We start from the raw sequence: 20,976 nt of genomic DNA, 5'->3' as shown, positions 1-20,976 counted from the left end.
CATTAAATAAAATTTGCATTTCAAATCATAATCGGAAATCTCATTTACACACTTAACCCCTTGGGGACGAGTGATTCAGAAAAGCATTCGTACAAAATCAGAATCAAGTTGTAATTAAATAAAAAACGGTAACTTAAATGTAGTCTTTTCTAATTTGACAGACTTACTTTGCTTTTACTTTAAATATTGTTAGTTTAATCATATATATAATCAATGTTAATTCAATGTATAATTAAATAGTTTTATTTTGAACAAAGTAGTGGTGAATTAAATAAATAAAACAATTATAACTCCGCCCACAAATAAACTGCTAAACAATTACTTTGATCACCAGTTTAATCTTTTTACCCTGATTGATACGGTTTTGTGCTGTCACGTATTTGTGACAGTCGGCGCGAAAGGGTTAAATACAAAATTAAAATTCAAACTGAAAGCGTTGCAACGCACGCAGGGTACAGCTAGTTCCGTATAAAAATTAACAATCACAATAATCTTGCCTTAAAAATATATACTTTAATAAAGAGTAAAAAAAAAAATCATATATATTATACTTTTTTCTAAACCTGGTGATGACGCTTCATCTCCTGAGAACTAACAGCCCATTTGCCTTTTTCCAATGCTATAAAAACTTTTGATGTTTTACGCAGAATATCACAACATCTTATAAAAACAATAATAATCATTTCAATGAAGTAGCTGATATTGAGAAATATATTCCTCTGTTTATTTTCCGTATCTACCAGCAAAATGTATTGCTATTAGATACCTTATTTACTATTCGGGTACATAGGATACTCTAATTTTATCACGTAATTAAAATGTATAATAAATTAATTTTATTACCTGAAACGGTAGTTTGTAATATTTGAACTACCTCATTTCTATCTCAACATTTGTCGCATGAAAAGAAGTGGTATTTTCTTTATTTATTAAAAATTATATTTTTTTCAAATGATTTAATTATTTAAGTACCTTAAAATTCAAACTTTTTTTAAACTTTTCCCAAAAATAATAATAAAAGATAAATAATTATTTAAGGCTACTTTTGCATAGAATAATCTTTGGGAAAATGAATTTTATAACTGTGTATAAAATGTTTCGGTGAGCTTGAAAATTCTAAGAGATATTGCTTAACACGCAAAAATTAAAAATAAAAGAACTAAACTTTGGTCGCTCTCCTGACGAAACTATGTGAATTGGACAGAATTGAATTTGACGGAAAAGAAACTTAATAAAAAATGCGTGCTTATATGACTGATTTTGTTTCTTGAAATATTGTCTGCTGCACTAATTAATTAGTTCAATTAATTAATGCAAATTATAGTTTTGGTCTTTGAATCATTAATATCGGTTCCGAAGTCTGATTCAGTTTCTATGTTATTCAGAGTTTTTATTTTTGTCAAACAAAAACGAAATACAAACAAGATAAAAATAAAAATAAACACTTTATGCATCAAATGCTAATTATGAACCTGTTATAAATCATTATTTAATTCAAAATATGTTTTTTTAATTAGTATGCATTTCAAGGTTTGCCAAGAGTGACTAAAATAGCAAAAAGTGGCGACGATTTTTTAATAAAAGAGATTAAAATTTGGAAATTTCATAGCATATATTTTGAGATTACCAGAAATGCGAACTTACGCCCTACAAAAAATGATCAATAGAAATCAATAAAAACATTTATTGATATCAATAGAATTCTATTGGTCTGTACTTGTTTCTATTGATATTTCAACTGATGTCAACTGATATCAGTAGTGTATTGGCATCAATAGATGTTGAACAATAGGGTGATCTATTGGTCTGTATTTGTTCCTATTGACATTTCAACTGATATCAGTAGTGTACTGGTATCAATAGATATTGATCAATAGAATTCTATTGGTCTGTACTTGTTCCCATTGACATTTCAACTGATATCAGCAGTGTAATTTCCGATAATTAATTTCTTAGATTTTTATAAGGATTCTTAACATATATATTAAGGGTAGTGAAAACGTACACTTTCTATGTGCACAATTAAAGAATACTTATTTAAAATTATTAAAATCATTTTATAATTTTGGAAGAAAGGAAGTTTTTGAGTAAAACTTTTACACATTTTAATAACTTTAAAATCTGCTTTAAGTCATTCAAATGAAAGTAATTTTATAATAAAAGTAATTTAATAATAAAACTTGTTTTTATTAGTTTATCATTTATTTACTTATTTATTTTGTAATTTACAAAATTTATTTTAATCAAAGTCATGATGGCAAAAAAAAAATATTATTAATTGTATCACTTTAAATTTTATTATAAGTTGTTATTAATTTTTATTGATTTATTATTATTATTGAATTTATACTAAACTAGAACTATTCGCAAAATAAATTAATTATTTTAGGTTTCAAACAACTTCATAGCAAAAGAAATACATTTACATAAATTAAAAATTCATGTAAAATCTCAAACTTTTTACCTTCAAACATTAAACTCGCCATCATAAATTTATAAATTTCAGTCCCTTTTTGAAATTTGTTTTAAATAAATTTAGATCATAAAACAAAAGAAACTTTTTTGAACGAAATAAGTAAATTTGTTTTGTAGAAACATAGTTAATTCAATCCAATTGAATCTATAAAAGCAAAAAGGAGTTATTAATTCAGAAACGAAAGGGGAGCATGCAAAATACGAGAATCGACTTTTAATCGTTCGTTAAATCTGTTTTAATCGTTCGTTAAATCATATCAAGCTGCCTACATTCCCAATTTTGAGAAAGTTCCTTTTCAACTTTTTCCCCAGTTCATTCCGTTTCTCAGTCTGAAGTTACAGCCAATCACATTACTTCGACTTACGTTCAATGTTTACAATAGAGCGTCATGGAAAGAATGAAGCATATTATGGGGAGAAATATTTTAGTAAGTGTAATTTTTTCTTTATTTCTTACTTTTATTTACATCTTTGTTAGTTACAGAAATATTAAAACGTATGCTTGAGTTTTATTGATATTTTAAGCTATCTATACATGTATATTATTCTTGAATTATTACTGCATGTGCATGCATAGGTAGGGTTACGATATACTCGTATATCATATACAGATTCCATCCATTGCATGAGAAGAAAGTATTTTTAATGTTTTTTTTTCTGGGTTTCTTTATGAGACTTTAATAGAAACACTTTGTTCACATGTTATTTACATAAATTCCCATTAATATCATCGTTAGTAACAAATTAATTATTTATTTAGTTGTGTATAATAATTTTAAACTTTGCATTATATTTTAAGTGTTAACACAAATTCTTTTGTTATTTTTAATGCTTTTCCTGAACTGTAGCCAAAAAATATGAAGCGAAGCTTGATAACAATATTTGCAAAAAATATATATTGATTTTAAGGTAAAGATATGTGTAAAAACTTTATATACAGTGAAATTTTTTTTTTTGCTCTCTGAAAGGCAATTTAATGTTTGGGTAATCTAAATTTATATTATTAGTATAGTTAATTAATTACATTAAATTTATGTTATTAGTATAACTAAATGATATAATTAAATATTTTTTTGCTTCTCTGTCTTGACTGTGTTCAAGCAAATGCAAAAAAAATTTTCAATTATTAAATATTTTTATAAACAATAATTATTTTTATAAGTAGTTATTTTTATAAATAATTACTTTTCTATTTGCATTTAAATTTTCTTTGTTTACTCCATTTTTGTTATGGGTTAAAAACAATCCTTACACTTTCTTATGAATTTAATCTTAGCTGGATTTAACTTTTTTTTCTTTTCTTTAACATGTTGAATGCCACGCTAATTTTACACGGCTTGCCCGTCTGGCCAAAATGATTTTTTCAGTATGTATTGCATTAATTTCTTCCAACCTAATTTCTTCTAACCTTCTTCTTAGTAATGATAATAATATAAAAAAATTAGGAGCATTAAAAATTTATTCTAATTATGCGTTTCTAAAAATCTAGGCTTCGCCGTTCATTGGTGACCTTTGGGGCGCTACAAACAAACTCAGTGCCAGTCACTGGTGACCCCTATGGCATTCAACGTGTTAAATTAGTTCAATAATATTAAATTATCAATAATATTAAATTTAAAAATTATTTTGGCTAAACCTATTCTTAATGTAATAAAATCTTCATGAATGTATTTGTGTACATACATTGTGATGAAAACTTTTAACAACTTATTCAAATAAAATACTTTTACATTGATAAGTTCTGTTTAAAATTTCTAGCTGAATGGAATGCATGACAAGACTTGTATTTGGGGAAAACCAGGCAAACATGTCACGGTTAGTCTGGCGTCATGATCCGTCTACCACTAAGGATATTTTACGTCAGCACTGTGGTCAGTGCAAACTTTCTATTCCTTGAGCCATTGCGACATTTCTGGATATGATAAAGCTGATCACTTCACAAATACTGCTGCTAATTTCCTCCACTCGTTTTTACTCTCCACCATTTGATGATATCTTCTCCACCATTGTAAGAGTGATAGACTAAAATATAATGAATGAGCCAGACGTGGATGCTGCGAAAAAGATTTGGTTAGGCCTCCTCTGCAATGCTTTGCCAAGTTTTTTAACTAGAACATTTCTTCTACCGGATACTATTTTTAAATAACCGTTACTATTGCTCTGAATTATTTTGACTGTGTTAAGTAGTGAAAATTGAAAAAGAGTGTGTGATTCGGTTTTTTCGAAATTTGAAATATGTTTTAATTTAAAAGTTCTGTGCGAAACATGTGAACTTTTTTTATAAATACCTACATTACACGAGTCTTAATATACTCTTCACTCTGTATAGCAAATTTATCTGTATATTATTACCTTTTACTATGACGTTTTATTATTTTCTCTTAATAATGCTAATTTTATTTCATTTTAAACTATAATTTTTTGCAAATTTGGATTAGGTTATTCTTACTGTTTAATTTCCCATTGTATTAAGTATGATTTTCCATTATAATTTTGCTGCTGTTGTTGTGTTTTCTTTGTTTACCTGCTCTTTTTAATTACTGACCTTTAATTATGATATTACTATCTATATATACATAACCCATGCAAAGGATTTAAAATTATTAGCCAGTTTTTAAAATTCTGAGCCAAAGGTAAATCTTAAAAATTTTTTTATGATTGATTTTTTCTGTAGGAAAATGCATATTTATTATAAATTGAATTATTTTATAAAAATGCAACTACAAATTAAGAATCATTTTGCTGTTGGGGAGGAGTAAATGAACAATGAATGGATAAATGTTTCTTTTTGTTCGAAAACAGCATTCGTCAATACTTTCCCCAAAATAACATTTTTGTTTTGCCAAATTTCAAGTTTAGCATATTTGGTACAGGGCTTAGCACAAGCTATCTATAGATAAAAATCAAATAAATGGTATATCATTTGTGTGTATAAGGATTTAAAGCCTATGGTATACTTTAAGATTGTTCTGTCATTTTTTTCTTTCTTAAATATTGAAACTTTTTACTCTTAGAATGCTATGTCAAACACAATGGAGGGGGGGGGGTCTTGAAATGACAATAAATTGACTTGTTTATTTTAGTCAGGTTTTTGGCTATCTATAAAGTAACATTTCTAATCCATCCATCCATCTCCAAAACATTTTTTTGTGTAGTATTGTAGATTCAAAAATTATTGACAATAATTTTCTAACATTTTAATTTATTGTTTAAAAAAATTTCATTAACTATAAAGAAGCTTAAAAAAAAGTTAATTTGTTTTTATAAACATAATGCAAACTATAGCTTTTGATAAAGAGTTAATTGTTATATATTTTTATAGTTATATTAAACAATAAAATATAATTTAGTAATAAATTATATTTAAAATTAAATTGGAAATATGAAAAGGAAATTAAAGTTAACTTTAAAACTAGCATAGTGTAGGTATAAAGAAGTATGTTTTTTTAGAATATAATTCTTTTATCCTTCCACTTAAGCAGTGTTTAAATATTCAAAACATTTTTAGATGCTTTAAATAAGTATTTTTTTATACTGTCCTGTTATATTTTATTAATTTATATTAAATTTTCCACTGGCTGCAGCTAGTAGAAAATTTACTATGGTGCATACAGAGCATTTGACCAATTCAGCTAAATCTTGCATATTAAAAAAGATAAACAATGTTGCATTTTCCTGTTTAAACCTATCTAATATGCTTTCATTAATATTGTTTTCCCTAACTTAGACCAGTCTATTTTTCTGATGGGACCATGATGTCTCATTTCCTTGTACAGACCAGTAAATTCGACTGATATCAATGTTCCATTTCCCCGTTCAGACCAGTTCATTCTACTGATATCAATGTTCCATTTCCCCGTAGAGACCAGTCAATTCTACTGATATCAGTGTTCCATTTCCCCGTAGAGATCAGTCCATTCTACTGATATCAGTGTTCCATTTCCCCGTAGAGACCAGTCCGTTCTACTGATATCAATGTTCCATTTCCCCATACAGATCAGTACACTCTACTGATATCAATGTTCCATTTCCCCGTACAGACCAGTACACTCTACTGATATCAGTCCATTCTACTGATATAGACCAATACATTGTATTGATCTACTCTACTGATATCAATATAGCATGACCAGTCCATTGTACTGATCTACTCTATTGATATCAGTGTTCCATTTCCCCGTACAGATCAATAAATTTTTTTTTATTGATTTCTATTGGTCATTTTTTGCAGGGCGTAGCTTTGTAAAAATAAAAATTTCCTTGTAATGTCAAAATTAAAGTTATTTTTAGTTCAGTTTTTTTTTTCATTTCAAAACTCCTTTCCAAAATCTGATGCATCAGAAAATTAAAAAAGAATAATTGTAATTCATAATAGCGTGAATAAGTGCACCTTTTGCATATCTGAAAATAATAAGTGTTTCTTAGCGAACAGAACTTTCAGACAGACCTAATTATCAATATTTATGTTTATAATTGAACCACTTTTTAATTATTGAGGAGCCTGTTTTAAGAGCTATCCGAGAACTGAAGAAATTTTCAGATTTAAAAGAAGAATACTTATCTGCCAATCTTCTGAATTCACAAAAAGTTCTTTTTATTATTCATTACTATCGCAACTTTAAAAAAATAAAAAGGTCTTCAAACCATTTCCCTTTTTTTATTCTATTCAGTATGCACCAGCCAAATGAATTGCTAGCAAATACCTTTATTAGATGCACGGAAAAATCTTTCGACAGTTAAGTTACAACAAAATAAAATTTTTTTAATAAATATATTTTATTTTTCGAAACGATAGTTTCTAAAATTTGAACTATCTCAACAATTGTCACGTAAAAAGTCAACATTGTCAACATTATTTTTTATATTTATTTAAAGTTGCATTTTTTAAAACGGTTTAATAATTCATATACCTATAAATTCAAAATTTTTTGAAACGCTTTAACAGAAAAAAAATTAATAGTCAACATAATAATCGACAATTGAACTTGTTAAAACTCGCGAAATATTAAATTATGTAGCCTTTACTAATTATAATATATTTAGCAATTACTTCTTTTTAAACGTATCGTCTAGACCAGGAGCCCAAAGTTCAGTTTGGTTGTCAAGGGATCATTTAAAAATTATCTGGTCCTCAGTTCACGTTAACCATATACAGGATGGTCCCGAATTCATGGTACAAACTTTAAAGGTAGATACAGGACATTGTAACAATCATTTATTGTATAGGAATCTATGGTTGCAAGTGACGCGGTGAGGCACAAATACAAAAAATAAGAGACGAAAGGAAAACGTCGGTGCAATCTTTACAATAACTGTTCAAAATTGCGTCCACCAGTAACGATACATGCTTGACAGTGTCGCTAGAGCGATTTCAAAGGTGGTAAGTATTTCCCGCACACGTACAGCAGCTTCAGATATTCGAAAAACGAGACTCGTATGAATCAAGTGAAATAGCATAAACAAGATTCTTCAGATGTTCCCATGAAAAGAAAGAAATCGAGGCTCGATAAATCGGTGGCCAAGGGACTTGTCCACCACGCGTAATCCATCGTACCTCAAACGTGGCATTCAGGTAAGTGCGTACATCAGTGCTGAAGTGGTCTGGCACCCCATCATGCTCAAACCACGTGCAACTACGACAGGGTTTAAGCTGAGTCTAAAAATTCATTAGCAAAAAAGCTAAAATCTGAAAAAAAGTTTTAGCAAAATGCTAAAATGCTATTAGGTTTATAAAATTACTTTATATCAAACAAGTACTGTAAGTTATCTGACAAAGAATAGCTTAATGTACAAGAATATCAAAAAGAATACCTACAACAACAAAAAACACATTTATTGTTTATCAAAACATTTTGGTTTATAATTAACAATCTTCCTTTCTTTCATGTTTGCCCATTTTACAAATGCTTCTTGAAAGATAAATGCACTTTCAGGGCCCTCAATATTAATCATTAACAAATTGTTTACATGGTTGATTAACAACCTGTTTCGAATATTAGTTTTAATCAAATTAAGGCAGCTAAAGCCCCTTTCACAGTCAACAGTGTGCATTGGTATTGTTGCACAATACTCTATAACAGAAGTTATTAATGGGTACTGTTCAGACACATCATTGGTATATAAAAATAAAAGTAATTCATTAAATGACATGTTTTTACATCATTGCATTAAGATGTGTTTAAATAATCCCCATTCACAAAGTAACTCAGTTTCTGTAAACTGAAAATCTTTTCTGGGAGATTCCGAAAACAAATTGAAAATGCAACGGATTTCCTTTACACCATAATGCTGTAATTCTTCCGAACTATGGGGCATTCTGCTAGGTATTAATATATTGAACATTTCGATTTTATCCAAATCTCCCAATCTATCAGTAATATTTTCATTCAAGATATTTAGATTTTTTCTCCTTCTTGTTTGATCAAGTTTTTTTCATGGATGTTAGCGTCATGGTTTTTCGCGGAAGCTTTTTTTTTTAATGGAATTTAGTAAAATCCTTTAGCAAAAATGCGAAAATGCTTTGTTGAATTTTAGCATTTTTGAGGGGTCTTTTCGCATTTTGCGAAAAAAGCTACCGTAGCGGAAACCCTGAACTACGATCGGAACACCCTGCAGTAGTTCTGGAAACACCAGTTCCAGAAATGTAAGATAACATTGCCATTAAGTTGATACACATGTGGTCTCGTTGCTTGTGTATTCTCGGTTACCCACACTTGGGAAATGCGAGCATTAAAGACACCCTCGCGTGTAAACGTCGCCTCACCTGTAATTAGTACATGGATCATGAAATCCGACTGCAGCGCACATTGCTGTACCACCCACTGACAGAAGTTCAGGCGGAGAGGATAGTCTGCCGGATTCAAAGCTTGTACTCGCTGAAAATGGAAGGGATGTAAACGAATTTCGTATAACACTTTACAAACCGTCTGATGACTCACACCTACGTGACGAGCAACAGCACTTGACTCGGGTCTATCAGCCACAACGTTCAAGATGCTTTCTTCCAGGCTTGGACTGGCTGTAGCCACAGCTCTTCGTCGACCAGCTTCATGTCTGGTGAAGTGGAACGAACCTGTTTCACAAAGTTGACGATGTAACCGCGGAAAAATTCTGTGATCCAGCATTCGTCGATCAGGAAACATACATTCAGGACACACATACAACTTGATACATTCAGATCAGGAAACATACATACAACTTGATTCGCAACGCTGCTGTGCCGTTACCATTTGAACGGCCATCGGCATCATTCATGCATGTCTGCTTATTCGGCATACGTTGAACGGCGGCTAGACATCTACAGACCTCTACTGGCAACGCAACTAACCGATAACGCCATTTCTCTTTTCTTTTATTTTCCCCTTTTCTTTGCGCCTCACCGCGTCACTCGCTTCCCTACATTCCTATACAATAAATGATTGTTACAATGTCCTGTATCAACCCTTAAAATTTGTACCAGGTATTCGGGACCACCCTGTATTCTGCCACGCAATTGGAAAATCAACGAAGGTGGGGAAAAAAATCAAAATTGAGGCTTTTATATACACTCTATAACAAAAAAATCGACGTACCAAGAAGCAATCATCCGATTGCTTTGAAATTTCGTATGCATGAATTTTTTAAACAGATATGCAAATGATTAATATTTGGTGTCCAATGAACGAATAGTTTGATCTCTGACGCATCGGAACTGCACATCCAGGAGACGTAATAAGGAGCAGTTCTTCAACGGTTGTTAAAACTTTCGGTTTAATTGCGATTCAGATTACCTTTCAACAAAATGCCTCGCTGCAGGATTCGCGCTCATTACGAGCAACTTTCAGAGTTTGACAGTGGTCGTGTCATTGGATTGAAAGAGGCCGGTAGGACAAATCGGAGAATCGCTCGTCACTTGAGTCGAAACGATGCGGCGATTCGAAGATGCTGGCAAGGATGGGTTGAAAATGGCAAAGTTCAGCGTCCCGATGGTAGCGGTCGGCCTAGGGAAGCGGTCGACCGTGAAGACAGAGTGATTGTCCGAGCAGCTGTCACAGCGCCTTCTTCATCTCTATCAACCATCAGACGTTCAACCCAAACACCAGTGTCCACCATGACCACTCACAGACGGTAGGGAGAGCGAAATATACGCTCGCGGCGACCGTTACGCCATCTGCCACTCACGCCTGCACACTGCCGAGCCAGATTACAGTGGTGCATGACTCGATCGGGCTGGAATGCCGACTGGGGACGTATAGTCTTTAGCGACGAATCCCGCTTCCTACTGTGCCCTGACGATCATCGAAGACGTGTTTGGAGACGCACAGGGCAGAGGGGGGATCCTGCCTTCACTAATGCACACCACACCGGCCCTTAGCAAGGCATTATGGTCTGGGGTGCCTTTTCCTTTGACAGCCGGACCCTTTTGGTCGACATTAGAGGTACACTTACTGCACAGCGGTATTTCGACGACATCCTAAGACCTGTTTTGCTACTGTTCCTTTTGCAGCCTGGGCTGGTTCTTCAGCAGGACAATTCCAGACCACATACGGCACTTGTTGCTATGAACTGCCTGAAAGCTTGTCAAACTCTTCCTTGGCCTGCAAGATCACCAGATCTCTCTCCCATCGATCATGTCTGAGATATGATAAGAAGGCGATTGCATCTGGCACGGAATGTTGATGATCTCGTTCGACAATTGGATCGAATTTGGCAGGAAATACCGCAAAAGACCATCCGGGTGCTTTATCGGTCTATGCCACGCCGTGTGGCAGCCTGTATCCAGGCTAGAGGTGGGTCAACACCTTATTGAACTTGTTACTGTAACTCTGCAATAAATTATTCAATTGTTCTGAAATTTTAATCATTTACTATTCTGTACAGTGTCTTCCTATTCGCCAATTTTCGTGTCAATCAGACTACTCTTTCTTGATACGTCGATTTTTTGTTATAGAGTGTACTTACATTATTTCTGAAGATTTGAAGTTTTTTAATTTTTGGAATATCATGGTGCACATTACCTTTCATCATTCAAATCCGTGTACCATACGGGAAAGCAAGTTTCAGGATCAAAAGTCGATTAATTGGCAAGTAATTTCAATCTTGTCCGATGGAGTTGGCGAGTTGACCACGCAAAGTGTTAACCCTCTCTAGGCGACTGTCAAAAAAACGTGCTGTCTGTCAAAACGACTGTCAAAAAATATGTATAATAGAACTAACAAAAATTAAAGTTATATCAAGGTAAGTCTGTCAAATTAGCAACGCCTACACCTTCAACATTTTTTTTATTTATTTCCATCCTGATTCGGATTTACTACGAATGCTTTCATGAATCACCCGATCCCATGGAGTTAAAAAAGGCATTTCGGGTGTTTTTAGTTGCAATGACAAAGATATTTATGTTCTCATACGAAAATGTACATTAATACATGGCAGAAAACCCTTCTCTGGAAAGACATTTCATTCTAGCGTTTTTTTCGAGAAAAATAAAGTATCCGTAACTCTATCAAGATTTATTTTATAATTTTAGCATAGATATAAAACTACTTCGTTTACAAGATTAAGTTTCTGCGGTCCTAGAAAAATTTTAGAAGTGGTAGAACCATAACAGTAATACATAATTTTCTGGAGGAGGAAGTCTGTCTTAACAATAAAAATTTTACAGAGATGCCAACTTGCTCCGGAGAGCGAATATATATTTTTAGGTGGTAGTTTATCTATTGTGATTTTTGATGTAATAAATACAATTTAGTCGGTTTTTATCCGTCACTATTTCTAAATAATTCGTAGGCTTACATAATTCACCACTATATAGTACTTATGGCAAGTGCTATACCTTTTGAAAAGCAAGCTAAGTTAGCCAAATGTTTGCAAAATTCAGTTTGTAGTTATTTACCACTTTTTTTTAATTGTTTTGACGTGTCCGGAGCACCTGCCAACTTTTAATCAATTTCAGGATGATTCTTACCGATTGGTAGTAAAATGATACATAGGTTACATTTTTGGTGAACTTTTGGGACCCAACAAAATAGTTTTCCATAATTATTTATATACTTATTTTTTTCTAAATTAGTGGTTATCAAAGCGATTATAAATTTAGTTTATAAATGCAAGGATTAAATAGAAAGCATACATTTTACTACCACTTTAAACATTAGAATGTAATATTACGCCAAATGCGTAAAAGTTGGCTGGTATAAATTTATTGCAATTAATTTTGGCCTTGCCTTCAGAATTTTCACGGGGAAAAAGATATTTAATAAATAAATTGAATCCATTAAGAAATTGAGTAGCTACTTGCACTGTTTTATTACTGGAAAAAAAAACTATTTGTTACCAGATTTTACCCTTTTCCGTCTTAATATGCATCAACCTTCAGCCCTGTATAAGGCATCTTTTTCGCACATTAACGTTCTGAATTTGAATAAAAAATCTTCGATTTCTCTTAACACCTAACAGTTTTGCTGTGACTTTTCATAACAGTGACAAAAAAGAACAGCAAAGTGGTGAATGATATAAACCAACAAATTATTTAGAAATAGTGGTGGATAAAAATCTACTAAACTGAATTTATTCAACCAAGAATCACAATTGTTAAATTATCACTTAAAAATATATATTTGCAGTTCGGAGAAATTGGCATCGCTGCATATTTTATTCTTGAATAAATAAGTGTTATAGCTTACAATCCTATGTAAATGTTAAATATCAGTAAAAGGATTTTTTTCTTTAGCTTTCGCATCGTTATTTTCAATTCTCGATTATATTCGAGTGAGAAAAATTATAGCAGCACAAAATACAACGCTGCTCGAATAAACTCAAGCGCACAAGTTAAGGGGTTAAAGCTAATATTCTTCGACAGATTTACTTTCTAAACCGGTGATTCTCAACCTTTTCTTTTTTTTTCTTTTTGTCGCGGCACACTTTTAACGATTTCAAAATTTGGCGGCCCACAAAGAAAAAGATAAGTTTAAAAGTTGTTTACCTAACAATAAATACACTGTGTAATATAGTTTATTATGATAATAATATGGAATGAAAAATAATATATTATGTACTACAAAAACAACCTTTATTAAGGTCTTAACCCCTTGGGGACGGGTGATTCAGAAAAGCATTGGTACAAAATCAGAATCAAGTTGCAATTAAATAAAAAACGGTAACTTAAATGTAGTCGTTACTAATTTGACAGACTTACTTTGCTTTTATTTTAATTATTGTTAGTTTAATCATATATATAATCAATGTTAATTCAAAGTATAATTAAATAGTTTTATTTTGAACAAAGTAATGGTGAATTAAATAAATCAAAAAATTATAACTCCGCCTACAAATAAACTGCTAAAGAAATACTTTGATTACCAGTTTTATCTTCTTACCCTGATTGATACGGTTTTTTGCTGTCACGTATTTGTGACAGTCGGCGCGAAAGGGTTAAGGGTTACTACATTTAGCAGTCTCGATCTTTTTTTCGTTTTTATGTTGGTTAATACTGAAAGTCCCGCATTCACACAAATAAGATGTAGAAAATTGTAATAATATTTTTAATGCTTTTTTGGCTATCATGGATAATCGCGTCTAATGTCAATCCAAAATGAATTAATTGATTTTTCCAAATATTTTAAATTTAAATTCTCGATTGTTAGAAAGCAAAATTAGTTCTTCTTCTTCATTCAAAGTTAATTCAAAAACATAAGTATTCGTTATCACAAATGGATTACGAATCCATTCAAAATTTTTTTAAATCTAAATTAGGGAAATAATGATTAATTCTCTCCTCTAATGTTATCAAATAGTCAACACTAATTTCATGAATAGTTTTATTAAAATCTTTTGGGACTGACTCAAATTTTTTCAAATATCCTTCCTAAGCTTTATTCTTCCATAAAGTTATTTGTTTTTGGAATCCCACCAGTTTATCTGTTGAGTTTGTTGGATTTTGTTGAGAGCAAATCAGACTGAAAGTCACGTAGAACAAACTGAAAACTTAACTTTTATTTACATCAAAAAGAATATAAAACAATAAGATGTTGCCAGCACAGGAAACTCAAACTATCTAACTAATCTCGAACTCAAACCTCAACATCCTCCCCACCCTGGTCGACCTCGAGGGGGATGACCAGAGCTACCGGACGGGTTATATTGTGACCATTAACTCTCAGCTCACAGGATCTTATTTTTCCATCTCGTCCTTCATGCAAGTTTGTTGCACAAGTAAATAGTGTTATGTAGGCTGTGTCTCTTGATTTCAAACATCGAATGTCCACGGGTCCAGCAAAATCAATTCCTGAGGTAGTAAATGGAGCAGAAGGGACAACTCTTTCAGGAGGTAAAGGAGCTTCGATTTGTTTTCCGTATTTCGCTTTGGACAGCTTGCAAGGTAGGCATTTGTGAATAACTTGCTTTATAGCTTGACGTCCTCTTAAAATCCAGAAGGTTGAACGTAACTCGGACAGGATTATACGCACGCCTAAATGGTGAAGTCGTATGTGGGTATGCTGGATCAAAAGGTGGACAAAATAGTGTTTACCATAGAGCAATAAAGGGTGTCGAGTGTCAGATGAAATGTTTGAAAATTGCAGCCTTCCCCCAAGGCGCAAATAATTATCTTCGAGAAAGGGATTGAAGCAGGAAATTTTGGATTTTTTCGGCAGGGGACGTTCAACTTTTAAGGCATTTATTTCAGCTGAGAAACATTGATTCTGTACAGTTTGTATCCAATAGTTCTTAGCTTTCTCTATTTCATTACAATTTAGTTCATGAGTTATGCGTTGCTGAGTCTTACAGTTGTATACAAAACGTAGTATCCAGGCAGTCACACGAAGAAGTTTCGTATAAGAACTATAACGAGATATATCTATGATGGGTTCTGTAGTTGCAACGTAGGAGGATTGAAATTTGGTTTTTCGTGATTCAGCTTCAACTAAAGGTTGTGTACGTATAGATAAAACTTTGATAGGCCAAGTTTCTGGATCATGTTTTAGCCATTTCGGGCCGTGCCACCAAGATTCTAAAATCGATAACTGTGATGGAAAGGTACCACGAGTAAGATGATCCGCTGGGTTATCTGTACCGGGACAGTGGCGCCATTGTGCTGAAGTAGTGTTTTGAAGGATTTCTGTTGTTCTGTTGCAGACAAATGTTTTCCACTGGTTAGGATTTCCCTTTATCCAACTTAAAGCTACAGTAGAATCACTCCATAGTATGGCAGTGTGGGAATTCATGTTCGTTTCCCTGCAAAAGTATCGGAGTAGGCGAGCTCCTAGTAGTGCAGCTAACAATTCAAGTCTCGGAAGGGTGACCCTTTTGATTGGGGCTAGTTTATTTCGACTGCAAATGAGATGGATCTCTGTAGAAATATCATCTGCGTGACGAGCGTATAAGCAAGCACCATATGCACGTTCCGAAGCGTCGCAAAACACATGTATGGTAACGTTGGAATTTTCGGAAAAGTCAATCCATCTTGGGATGCATGTTTCATTCAGATAGTGTAATTCATTTATCCACTTGTGCCACTGCTGTGCTACAGATGGAGGTAATAGTTCATCCCACTGAATACCACTAAGCCATGTATCTTGAAACAATATCTTCACAACTACTGTAACTGGAGCAAACAAGCCTAGAGGATCGTAAAACTTTGACATCAACTTCAGTAGTAAGCGTTTTGTAACTGGTTCTTTACATGCTTGAACAATTTTTGTCTGCACATCAATTTGAAAAACATCACTGTTAGTATCCCATTTAACACCCAAGACTTGCGTGATATCCTTAAACGAGACGTTTTCTTGTTTCCACATATCTTTCAAAATCTTAGAATTTGTAGTCCATTTGTCTAATGGTAGGCTAATAAGTGATGTAAGTTGCTGCAGTTCTTGGTAAAGAATCAGAGCTTCAGTATCCGTAGACGTTCCGGTTACAAAATCATCCATATAGGTGTTATTCTCAATGTGTCTAGTTGCTGTAGGATATGCTTGTTTGTGTTTTGTAGCCAATTCACGAAGAGAAGCTGCTAATAAAAATGGACTAGAGACGAGTCCAAATGGAAGTCGAGTGAATCGGTAAGTTACAATGTTATCTTCAGTGCAGAGTCTCCCATCAGGAGTATATGTAGTATTGTACCAAATAAATCGTGTTGCATCTCTGTCTTCTTCTGCTAGAATCAGCTGCAGAAATGCTTGTCGCCCATCACTAGTGATTGCTATTTTAGAAAGTCTAAATCTCAACAATGTGGCTAAGATATCGGGAAGAAGATTTGGTCCTACTTCAAGAGCGTCGTTCAAAGATGGGTGACCTGGAGAATGTGAAGATGCATCAAAAACTATACGCCACTTAGTTTCTCCATTTGTGATTTTCTTTACAGCGTGATGGGGCAAGTAATATAAACGTTCCTCATTATGTGTTTCTGAGACGACTTCAACGTGTTTTTTATCAATGTAATCTTGCATGTGCTCAATATATTTTTCTTTGAATTCTAAATTTGCATGCATTTTCCTTGTTAAAGATTTAAATCGTTGAATTGCGACTTCATAATTGTTCGACGAAAGTTGAACTTCTGGTTTCCAAGGCAATTTTACAACTCTTCTACCATCGATGATTTCAAAAGATTGATGAAAGTTCGTTAAGAGTTCAGAGTTGTGAGGACTTATTTTTTCTTGTGTTGGTTGTATGCCAATGCTCTCTAAGTTCCAGAAATCTCGTACCACATTGTCTAATTCCTGAGTTGAAGTATCCACATCAACATTATGAACCGTTGAAATGAAGGAAACTGTTGCGTGTGATCGAGTTCCACTAAGTACCCAACCAAAACTTGATGGGACCAAGGCCAGAGAATCCGACAACCTGACTGGCGCTTCAGAATTCATAACAATCCAGTAGTAATATGCACCGATTAAAATCTCAATTGGTAAGTTCGACAATGAATCATCTGGATCAGCAAGTTTCATTCGCTTGTTTTTAGCAAAGAGTGAAACATCCGTTGATGAAGGTAGGTGTGATGCATATTTGTTGGAGCTTTCAAATGCAGTAACATTAACTTTAGATTTGTCCCAGATACTTGATAACTGAAATTTGACTTGTCTTCGCATGTAGCCAACATTAGCTGGGGATTCAAAGGCTTGAATGTCCAAATGTCTGGTTGAAATTACTGGAAGTTTTAAAGTATCCACAAGATTAGAAGAAACGAAACTAGATTGACTTCCACCATCCAATAGACAACGTGTCAGTTTTGTAATGCCAGTGGGCCCAGTTATGAAAACTCGTGCAGTTTGCAAATGAACGAAACTGGAAGGCGATACATCAATTTTGTTTGTAGATGTAGCCGCAGGCTGCTCATTGGTTAGAGGTTTGCATATTGATGTATGGTGTTTTCTCTTGCATCTGGAACAGCTAAATTTTTCTCTACGAGGGCAATTTTTTTTGTTATGTCCTCGGTTAGTGCACAAAAAACATCTATCACTAGTCTTCAATTTCTGTATGCGCGCGTCTATGTCCGTTACAACATTGCACTGTTGAGGCCAATGTCCGACAGTTTCACAGAAAGGACAAAAGGGTGACATTATTTTACTTTTGGTAACTGATTTAGAATTCACATTAAAATTTTCTAAGGAAGATTTAATAGGATAGTCTGGAGCTAGTGAACCTTTAATATTACTTGCAGTAATTGATCCCTCGACCTCTTCTGATAAAAATTTCATTAATTTTGAAATATCGCTTTCACCAAAATTTTCACGTTTGGCATGTACAATCCAGTTACGACAGATTTCGTGAGAAAAAACACCAAGTATTTTAGGAGCCAAAATTCTTCCGTATGATTGAGTTTTTTCTCCTAAAGCATCTAAAGCCTGTATTCTTCGATTACAATCAATATATAACTCATTTATTGCTGCTGGAGAGTGATTTTTGACAGGTTTTAGGTTTTCTAAATAATCGAGATGAGCCTGTATTATTTTATCTTTATCGCCATATTTCGATTTCAAAATATTCTTTGTTGTTGCATATGTTTCTGCAGTTATATTAATTCCATCAACTATTCGTTTTGCTTCTCCATCTAAATATCCCCGCAAAAAAACATGCTTGTCAATCAGCGATAAACTTTCGTTTTTGTCGATACAGTTTTCAAAACGCTCCCAAAAACTATGGAATTCTTCAATTTCGCCGTAAAACGTATTTATTTTTATTGTAGGCAACTTTACTGTAACATTTGAAGGCGAAGCTGAAAAATTATTTATATTGGCAGCTGTTGGCGATGTTTCAGAGATTGAATTCGTGTTCCGATTCACTGTTCTTTTGAAATTAAATAACGCCAAATGAGCATATTCTGTGTATCTTTCGCATTCTATTATATCTAATGTTGGATTTTGTTGAGAGCAAATCAGACTGAAAGTCACGTAGAACAAACTGAAAACTTAACTTTTATTTACATCAAAAAGAATATAAAACAATAAGATGTTGCCAGCACAGGAAACTCAAACTATCTAACTAATCTCGAACTCAAACCTCAACAGAGTTTAATATATTCTCTTTCGGGCCTAGCATACTTGAATTTATGTTATTGAAAATAAAAACATATCTGATAAGTAAGCAAGTTTAGCTCATCATATTTTATCTTCCAACAAATGAACAACATTATAATTTTTGTTTTTTGGGGTCAAAAAGCATTTTCATTTCGTCTTTTAATTCCAGTACACGAGATAAAACCTTTCCTCTGGACCAGTGGTGCGCAAACTTTTTTCGACTGTGACCCCTTTAGTAGAGAGAAAATTTTTGGCGACTCCTAGAGATAAATGTTCACAAATAAGATGTATATTTCGCGCATTTCTTTCGTTTCATCGAATGAAAACATCATCATATTTGACTCGATTTATTTATAATTTTAACTTTGACTTTGATTTTATTTATAATTTTAAGAAAATACTTTTTGTATAACACAAAAATCAGTAAATTGCCCTTTAATGAGATGTATGTGGCTGCAAGTTTCTAATTATCTCCTCGATGTTTGGATGTATGTTGCTAATTGCAATTCGCATATCATCTTCAGGGTTTAAACACGAGCGGTATTTAGTTTTTATTGAAACTAGTTTGCTAAATCCAGTTTCACATAAATACGTTGATGCAAATTGTATTAACACTCTGATGGCATTCTTGCATAAAATGGGATATTGTTTTTCCACGGATAGCCAAAATTTTTGTCAAGGCTGAGTCTTAAATTGATTTCGACTCAGTAGTTCTCACTAATTTGAAGAGTTGAACTGCATATGTCAAAGGAAAATGGATCACGAATCCAAGCAAGATTTTCAGGAAAATCCTCGAATCTTCTCGAAAATTTTTTCTTTAACTTTTCAATGTGATTGGAAATGATGTGTTTAAATGTAAATATATCTATATTATTTTCCTTGATAAAATCGTTAAAGCAAGGGAACATGGTGTTGTTTTTATTCAGTTCAGTTTAAGTCAGTTTAGTTCAGACTAAGCTTATTCTTAAAAGCTTGAATTTTACTGGCTGCAGTTATGATAGTTGAATTCTCACCCTGCAAGCTCAAATTTAAGTCGTTAAGTTTTTCGAAAATATCAACTAAATAGCTCAGCTTCCCTAGCCAAACTTCATTGATATAATAACTTGCCAATCTATGTTTCTTTTTGATTAAAAACGTGTACACTTCATTTCTTAAATCAAATATCCGTCGTAGTATTTTCCCACGTGAAAGCCATCTGACTTCGGTGTGTAACAGTAAATCTCTCATACGTTGAGCCCATCTCATTCCAAAGTATTGAAAAGAGACGGCTGCTGTGGCTGTTGCATTTCATGTAGTTAATTGAACTAACAGCGTCTTGTAATACGTTGTGCAACTCTTCATCCATATCTTTTGCAACAAGAGCTTGCCTCTGAATCATACAGTGATTAAATACCATATGAGGCGCCACCTTCTGAATTAAGCCTCTGAGCCCTTTATTCGAACCTGTTAATGCTGCAGCACCATCAGAAAGAGTGGACAGCATGAAATTGCAATTAAACAGGGAATGACATTGCTTCACTCTTTATATGTACACTGTATGGTATGCAGCATGCAGGGATAATGCATTTCATAAAAATTTGGCGACCCCTAGTTTGCGCGCCACTGCTCTGGACAACCACCTAACTTCCGTATGCAGTAACAAGGATTCGTACTTATCTTCCATAGCTTGGCATAAATTACTAAATAAGCGACTTTTTAATGGTCTTGATTTTATATAAGTAACCATTTTAACACATTGTTCCAGAACTATTTTAAATTCTGATGGCAAATATTTTGTAACAAGTGCTTCTCGATGCAAAAAAAGAAAATGTGTAACTAATACATCCCCATTCAGTTCTTTAACATGTGCTTCAAATATTCAAACATATATAAGTACTTTTCTTTAATTTAAACTTTACTCGTAATAAAAAAAGCATTATAATTTTTACTATATACATTTCTAAAATTTGGCGACACACTTTAAGAATTTGGCGTCACAGAAAAGTGCCGCGACATAGTGGTTGAGAATCACTGT

General features: G+C 33.1%; 1 protein-coding gene and 2 long non-coding RNA genes across 3 annotated transcripts; 1 reads left to right on the top strand and 2 right to left on the bottom strand.

The window, feature by feature from the left end:
- Positions 1-2,335: 2,335 nt before the first annotated feature.
- LOC122269106 (uncharacterized) lies at positions 2,336-5,555 on the top strand. The gene is made up of 2 exons (XR_006224987.3): positions 2,336-2,903; positions 4,234-5,555. It is a non-coding gene; the product is annotated as an uncharacterized LOC122269106 (long non-coding RNA).
- Positions 4,460-4,857, bottom strand: LOC139427198 (uncharacterized). The gene is made up of 2 exons (XR_011638334.2): positions 4,623-4,857; positions 4,460-4,565 (listed from the first exon to the last, which is right to left on the bottom strand). It is a non-coding gene; the product is annotated as an uncharacterized LOC139427198 (long non-coding RNA).
- Positions 5,556-11,547: 5,992 nt separating the features above from the next.
- On the bottom strand, positions 11,548-20,688 carry LOC147810680 (uncharacterized). Its single transcript, XM_087160468.1, has 4 exons — positions 20,615-20,688; positions 17,036-17,826; positions 14,529-16,861; positions 11,548-11,628 (listed from the first exon to the last, which is right to left on the bottom strand). Exons 1-4 carry the CDS (start codon positions 20,686-20,688, stop codon positions 11,548-11,550), a joined length of 3,279 nt encoding a protein of 1,092 aa, XP_087016594.1.
- Between the last annotated feature and the right edge of the window lie 288 nt (positions 20,689-20,976).

Source organism: Parasteatoda tepidariorum, chromosome 4 (genome assembly GCF_982258835.1).
Source record: "Parasteatoda tepidariorum strain Cologne lab strain chromosome 4, Ptep-v5.0, whole genome shotgun sequence".
Lineage (NCBI taxonomy): Eukaryota > Metazoa > Arthropoda > Arachnida > Araneae > Theridiidae > Parasteatoda > Parasteatoda tepidariorum.
The sequence above is the reverse complement of the archived record's forward strand: the minus strand, read 5'-3'. Positions and strand labels throughout refer to the sequence as shown.

What these genes read in the sequence shown, in the direction of transcription:
- LOC147810680 (XM_087160468.1), bottom strand. Translation starts at nt 20,688, where the DNA reads ATGGTTACTTATATAAAATCAAGACCATTAAAAAGTCGCTTATTTAGT. An exon ending in ATCTTTTGAAATCATCGATG is followed by an intron (nt 16,862 to 17,035) that starts GTAGAAGAGTTG and finishes AACACGTTGAAG; the next exon opens with TCGTCTCAGAAACACATAAT. An exon ending in AGGGTGGGGAGGATGTTGAG is followed by an intron (nt 11,629 to 14,528) that starts GTTTGAGTTCGA and finishes TCGTTTTGACAG; the next exon opens with ACAGCACGTTTTTTTGACAG.